The 7,365-nt window shown below is 42.7% G+C and overlaps 1 protein-coding gene across 1 annotated transcript; it reads left to right on the forward strand.

Moving 5' to 3' along the window:
• The first annotated feature begins 1,025 nt into the window (after positions 1-1,025).
• On the forward strand, positions 1,026-4,739 carry avpr1aa (arginine vasopressin receptor 1Aa). The gene is made up of 2 exons (XM_084334531.1): positions 1,026-2,061; positions 2,953-4,739. The coding sequence occupies exons 1-2, from the start codon at positions 1,134-1,136 to the stop codon at positions 3,246-3,248; spliced, it is 1,224 nt and encodes a 407-aa protein (XP_084190657.1). The 5' UTR covers positions 1,026-1,133; the 3' UTR covers positions 3,249-4,739.
• The last annotated feature ends 2,626 nt before the right edge of the window (positions 4,740-7,365 follow it).

Consider the following 7,365-nt stretch of genomic DNA (forward strand, 5'->3'; position numbering starts at 1 on the left):
CACCATTTCAAAGGGAGTTTATTTACTTTGTGACACAATAGCCAAACAAATGCACTATCAATATCTTATGCCAAATGATTAGGGCCTATTACAATTCTTTTTTTTAAAGTCCAAATCCAATCAATGCTCGAGTCCAAGTCCAAGTCAGAGTCATCAGTGCTCAAGTCCAAGTCGAGTCACGAGTCCTGAAAATCAGTCCTGGACTTGAGTACTACAACACTGCTAATAGGTCAACACCACAACCCCCCCTCCCCCACACTTGATTACATTTAATGTAGTTACTGTAATTATGTTTTTTTTTATTAGGTAAAACTACTTTTTGAGTATTTTTTAAAGCCTGTAATTTTACTTCTACTTGAGTACATTTTATTTACTTTTACTTTATTTTACTGAATACAACCAGATCTGTCATTTACACACTGAGTCATTTAAATTAAAAAGGGCCTATCCCCAAATCTTGGACTTGCAGTGACTGATCAAAACGTTTGCAAAGACCATGTTGGACAATGAAGGAGTATAGTTCATATTGGAGGGACAATATTGGAGCATTCACAAAATCGTTTTGATTTGAGTTGAAAGTAACTGAATACTTGAGTTGAGTAATATGTTTCTACTCGTTTCACCTTTGGACAAATTCACTTGATTGCACTGTAAACTTCCATGAAAGAATTTGTGCTGTTTTAACTAAATATTAAACGGGGATATGATTTCCTCACACAGTAGACCTAATTTCGTATAGGCCTCGCCTGTCGATTCATGCAAATTCACATCCTGTAGCCTTTTTTTTTGTCACTGTGATTTTACAATGTTTTATTTATTATTTTGCTAGACGTCCAAATATTATGTTAGGGTGGGGTGGGCGGCTTGGTGGTGTGGAGGCGTGTCCACTTGTGCGCTCCATGTGGTTTGCTCGCGCGCAACAAGGCTGGGTTTGTCACAGTCTCCGCTTTACGCACACTGGTGTCTGAAATTTGACTCGCGCTTAAAAGGCCCCAGCTGCTACAGCTACCAAAACCCAGAGGAGATCACTGAGTCCTTGCCTACAGCATCAGGTAGCTCCATATACGGAGAAGGCACTTGTGCACAGCCCCTCTGGCACTACAGCTGGGAAAGGCGCACAGAGGGGCAGTGCCATGCGCACTCTCGACCATGTCAACCAGTCCATGGGTTTTAGTCCCACTGACTCAATGATGGGGATCCCTGGCAACTTCACCGTCCACCCGAACGAGACAGACCCGTTTGGAAGAAACGAAGACGTCGCCAAAATCGAGATAACGGTGCTGACCATCACCTTCATAGTAGCCGTGGTCGGGAACGTCAGCGTCCTGCTCGCCATGCGCAACACCAAGAAAAAGACGTCCCGGATGCACCTGTTCATCAAGCACCTCAGCCTGGCCGACCTGGTGGTCGCCTTCTTCCAGGTGCTGCCGCAGCTCTGCTGGGAGATCACCTACCGCTTCTACGGCCCGGACTTTCTATGTAGGATAGTCAAGCACCTGCAGGTGATGGGCATGTTCGCCTCCACCTACATGATGGTGATGATGACCCTGGACCGCTACATCGCTATCTGTCACCCTCTGAAGACCCTCCAGCAGCCCACCCAGCGCTCCTACATCATGATCGTGTCCACCTGGATGTGCAGCCTGGTGCTCAGCATCCCGCAGTACTTCATCTTCTCCCTGAGCGAGATCAAGAACGGCTCGGATGTGTACGACTGCTGGGGGCACTTCGTGGAGCCGTGGGGCATCCAGGCGTACATCACCTGGATCACCGTGGGCATCTTCCTCATCCCCGTGTTCATTCTGATGATTTGCTACGGGTTCATCTGCCACAGCATATGGAAGAACATCAAATACAAGACCAAGAAACCCGTGGCAGGGGCTGCGGCCAAGAGCGGGCTGATTGGGAAGAACTCCGTCAGCAGCGTGACAACTATATCAAGAGCCAAACTGCGGACTGTTAAAATGACGTTGGTGATAGTTTTGGCATACATTGTCTGCTGGGCACCCTTTTTTACCGTGCAGATGTGGTCGGTGTGGGATGAGAACTTCCAGTGGGACGGTAAGTAGTGGCGGTATAGTTGAATTAACTATGTAATCTGTGTAAGTTAACTGCTGAAAAGTATTTGCTAGTAAACTCACTCTCATACCGGAATGATTCTATTTGATATCTTCCAAGTATTGCGCCACATCTTGTACCAAACTGCCTTCTGTGTATTATTACCGTATCATATCTACTTTTGTACTTTAGGTTGTAGGACTTTAGTTTGTATATTGTATATTTTGTATAGTGTTTGGACTTTATTATTTTTACTTTGTTTTACTGTGTGAAGCACATTCTCAGGGGGCTCATACAGAATCAAGCATTTCACTGTAATGTACATGTACGTTTTATGTGACAAATAAAACAAATCTTGAACTTGGTATATCCAGTAATGAGGATTATATAGCGCGCCTCGTCCCATGGCAGACAAGATGAGTTGCTGGTTGGGTTGAAAATGGGGGACCCTGATGTAAACAAGACGAAAGTATTTTGTGTGTATTGAGCCGTACTGTATTGTACCCATTCTGCAATCTGTTAATAACATTTCCAATCAATCAATCTGGAGCTGTGGAAAGAAAAAAACGTACCGCGCGCAATCGTGAAATAAATCCTATATGTGCACAACCATTACGCACGAGTTTGCCAAATGTATAGGAGCTTCAATAGATGTCACATTGATTAAGTTGACTTAAGTTATAGATATTTAACGGAATCGATTATGCAAATCTAATTATTTATTGTCTATTCATAATTTATCAATATCGGGGGGCGCGCACTTTTTTTTGTCATTATGATGACGAGTTGAAGGAATGGAGCATTATATTTCCACGTAACGGAGTGTATTTCTATATGCTATAGGGGCCAAATGTTTGTTGTACTGATCGTTTCCCCCTCATCTCTCTCTTCCAGATTCAGAGAACACAGCGGTGACCCTGTCTGCACTCCTCGCGAGCCTCAACAGCTGTTGTAACCCGTGGATATACATGATCTTTAGCGGTCACCTCCTCCAGGACTTTGCGCACTGCTTCTCCTGTTTCGCCAGAATGGATCCGAGTTTCAAGAAAGAGGACTCGGATAGCAGTCTTCGAAGGACAACGCTACTGACTAAAATGACTAATCGGAGCCCAACGTGCAGCTCTGGCAACTGGAAAGAGTTGGACAATTCTCCCAAGTCCTCCATCCCATCGATCCAACAAGCGGAATAGCGACCGCGATCAGGTGTTGAAATGACAATACCTGACAATGACACCGAGACCGAGAGTCTACTTCAATTTGGGCATTGTGGAATGTAAAAGGGATAGTCCACTCCACATTGTATAGCGTTTTGGTTTTGGGGATATTGGAAGCAGAAAATTTTCTGAGCATCATGCATGTTATTCAGTGGGTGGCATGGATATTGCTTAGGATTTAGAATGCTTCATGAATCATGCCACAAATGCTAACATGTTCTAATCTGCTTCAAATAAAAAATAAATAAAAACACAAAGAGGCTAGATACCTTTAAGCCCACTGCTCCCTCCCGCAAAACCCTTTGTAATCAAGCTTTTTTCCCCTTGCCTGAAGAAAGAATGTTGATGAAGATGAAGGGAGATATCGTGAAAAATGGATATTAATTATTGAAGAATTCACAACATGGACAATATTAAATATGTAGATATTTCATGTGGATATATTTCCTCTGGTTACCTATTTTTTTAGGCAGACATGTTTTATCAAATTACATCATCTGTTTTAATCTAATAACATATTTGGGAGGACATTTTACCTGATTGAATTGAATTGATTGACAATTTTAATTAACAGATTGCAGAATGTGTACAGTACAGTACGGCTCAATACACACAATTGTTAAGGGGATGCAGACCAGAGAAAGACTTTCGTCTTGTTTACATCAGGGTCCCCCATTTTCAATTCATAATGAATTGCTATAATCTTTTATCTTAATGTGTTTTTGTAAAAGTACTCCACCTTTACTACAGTATTCATTCAATTCATTTAGCGAAACCAGACCAATTTCAACTTTTGATGGCCCTAAGCGCTCAGGAGCCCTTTTTTATTTATATTTTTTTTACTCATTCACTGATTTGATAGATTTCTTGAGTGATAAGCACTTTTCCAATGAGTATTTGTTATGGTGTCGGCCCTTACAATTCTACTCAGTTCAGCCAGACTGTTTACCGGAGAGAATAACTCCAAGGCACCCCGGGGTCACAGCCTGTCTCTAAAAGTAGTGAGATCTCCAACCTCTTTTCTCTCTCTCTTTCCCTCTCTCTCTCTTTCTCTCTCTCTCACTCTCTCTCTCTCTGTTTAGTTTATCTTCTATTGTTGTTTTTGCTCGATAATTGCGATTACGAACCACTGTCTCACAGTGTCTTGTGTTGAAACCTTTCTATAACCTCAACCATCAACTGAATTATTTTCTCATGTTCCACTGGGCTTATGGCTCATAAATCAATGAGCGTGTCATGTGGGTGTTTGAAAAATGAACAAATGGGTGCTTTGCATGCATCCGCACTACCATCGTTAGTGTATGGAGAGATATTACGTAACACGGCAATCAGAATATGTAATAGAATGGCTTCAATTACATCTATGGGCAGGAAGCAGGTGCGGTAGCTAGAAAATAGTATACACACACACATGGAAGTGGGTGGGTATGTTAGTGTTTGTGTGTGTGTGTGTGTGTGTGTGTGTGTGTGTGTGTGTGTGTGTGTGTGTGTGTGTGTGTGTGTGTGTGTGTGTGTGTGTGTGTGTGTGTGTGTGTGTGTGTGTGTGTGTGTGTGTGTGTGTGTGTGTGTGTGTGTGTGTGTGGAGGAGAGGGGGACCATTGTGAAACAGGATTGGTCAGAGTTTGAACAGTTAGATGATCACAGGCCCCTCCCAGGCCTCCTATATATACAATGTTTGATGAAAACCCACACATTCCATGCACACCACGTCAATGCACTTCCTTACATTTTGCCCCGTGAGCTAGAGCCATTGTTTGGGCTTCATTCCAGCCCCATATTGTTAAAAAAAAAAAAGAAAAAAAAAGTGATGTGATGTGATGTACATTCATACAATGGAGTCTACAGTGGCATACAGTTGAAAATAAGTGTGTATTGCGACATTGAGGGGGGGGGAGGGTGTATTGAAATATGTAGAAAGTAAATGTTTTCTGATTTTGGTGTATACAGTATATTTGTACATACAATGCACTTTTTCCACTGTTGAAAACATTTGTATATATAGGAGTAATTTATGTAAACCAGTTGAATGTGACTTTGTATTAATCTGCTTTGGCTTGTACACACTGTAAAGAATATAAATATCACAGAAATATATGTTCAAATATACAAAATGATGTACTGAACACTGGCTTCGTCTCTTGACCTGAGTGCACAGACAAAGGGGAAAAAAGAAGCTAGGACTTACTGACTAAAAGTATCTAAAGTACTGAGTAAGATAGCTTTGGAAAAGACAGTGAGGGCCAGGTTTCAAGGGTTTTCTCACAGCCATTTGTAGCCCCCTCCTCCCATCCCCTCCCCCTCTCTCTCTATGGCCAGAAACGTTGGCCAGACGTGCCTATGGCTAGCAGTTAAACCATACACATGGGTGGAGTAACGTTAAGGGACACACTTCTATTAATGCTGATTGTATCCCTGGGGGGAGAACAAGCTGAGCCTTGTTAGCTAGCTGTCGTCATCTTAGGGGGGGGGGCAAGCCCGTTGAAACCCTGGCCAATGTTAACTAGCTTCACTGGGCCCCTGCGACTGACTGGGAACTCTGATGGCACAACCCTGGCAGGGGCGTTGCAAGACAATCTGGGTTCTGTGTACATGGTATGTCTCTGGGGCCCCCTTCCCCTCCCTGTCCATGACTCATATACACACCTCCAGACAATCTAACAAATTCATTGACTTCGATTATACATGAGCATTCGTAGTGGAAATAAGGACAGCACCCTATGCTTAAAATCCTTTGTTTGTACAGGAAGATGTACAGGAACTCTTAAAACCGGCTTTTAAAGGGGAACTATTTTGCTATTCTTTTCACTATTTGGGCAATTTTACACAATTCCTGTGTATTATTTGTTTATTTAAACGGATCCCCATTAGCTGATGCCTTAGCGGCAGCTAGTCTTCCTGAGGTCCAACAACATACAAGATAACATACACCGATAGAACAGAGGGCTTCCGGTCAGCTATAGAATGGAGTAAGTCGCATGTGACACAGCTGCTCACCCGTTATTTTTTTTTCGTTTTAAAAACATATTTATAATCCACCAATGCGTTTAAAACTTGACGCATATATCAACTGAGATTATCAACTAACTATATTGACTGAAAGATTCGAGATGCCAATAACAAGGAAAGATAAAACGCTTCCAAAACCAAGCGCAGAATACCCCCCTATGGCCGCGGGATACGTTCGCAAAATCGCGGATATTGACGTGATGGCATCCCCCTCAAGTTCAACCCCTACAAACACCTCCTCAGACACGGAATATATCATCCGGGAAATGAAAAATGAAATGAAAAAAATGGAGAAGACAATAACCGAAAAAGTAGATGCTATCAAAGAATCTATCGAAGGCAAAATAGAAGCGCTAAGGGTGGATGCCGATGCACATATTAAGCACACCGTGGCACTGGAAACAGGTTTGGAAGAACACCAACAAAATTTCGGTCGGATCTTCAAAGACGTAGCTGATATCAACGTTAATCTAACGGCTGAGATGAAGGGAAACTACAAAGAACTCAAGCCGGAGCTCAACGATATAACGGTTGAGCTTAAGCGAATCAATGAAGAACAGAAAGCTAAAATATTCGAGATGGAATATCAAAGTCGCAAGCTGAATATTCGTATAGTCGGTCTGGACGAGTCGGTGAGCTGCACACACCCTGAAGAGTTTGCGACAGAATTACAGAAAATCCTGGGACCAACGATCCTTCCTAAGGTACCTGAGGTGGAGCAGTGCTACAGATTGGGGACCCGATCCAACGACAATAACGTTAGACCCAGAGTGATATTGGTTATCCTGCGTCAAGTCAGAATAAAAGAAATTATCATTCGTGAAACTCGCAGGATGAAAGGCAATCTGAAATACAAGGATATATCAATACACTGTTTTGAAGATTATTGTCGGGAGGTGGTGGACCTGCGAACCAAGTTCAAGACGGTGATGTCTCAACTCTATTTGGAGAAATACAAACCCATATTAATATACCCTGCAAGACTTCGCATCGTCGATAAACAAGGAGTAAGGGTTTTCCTCAACTCGCCTGAAGAAGCAGCCAAATACATGGCAGCACAAAATGCAGGATAGTGTATAAACGGCCT

This window comes from Notolepis coatsorum (assembly GCF_963971535.1).
Source record: "Notolepis coatsorum genome assembly, chromosome: 18".
NCBI classification, from domain to species: domain Eukaryota; kingdom Metazoa; phylum Chordata; class Actinopteri; order Aulopiformes; family Paralepididae; genus Notolepis; species Notolepis coatsorum.

What these genes read in the sequence shown, in the direction of transcription:
- avpr1aa (XM_084334531.1), top strand. Translation starts at nt 1,134, where the DNA reads ATGCGCACTCTCGACCATGTCAACCAGTCCATGGGTTTTAGTCCCACT. An exon ending in TGAGAACTTCCAGTGGGACG is followed by an intron (nt 2,062 to 2,952) that starts GTAAGTAGTGGC and finishes TCTCTCTTCCAG; the next exon opens with ATTCAGAGAACACAGCGGTG.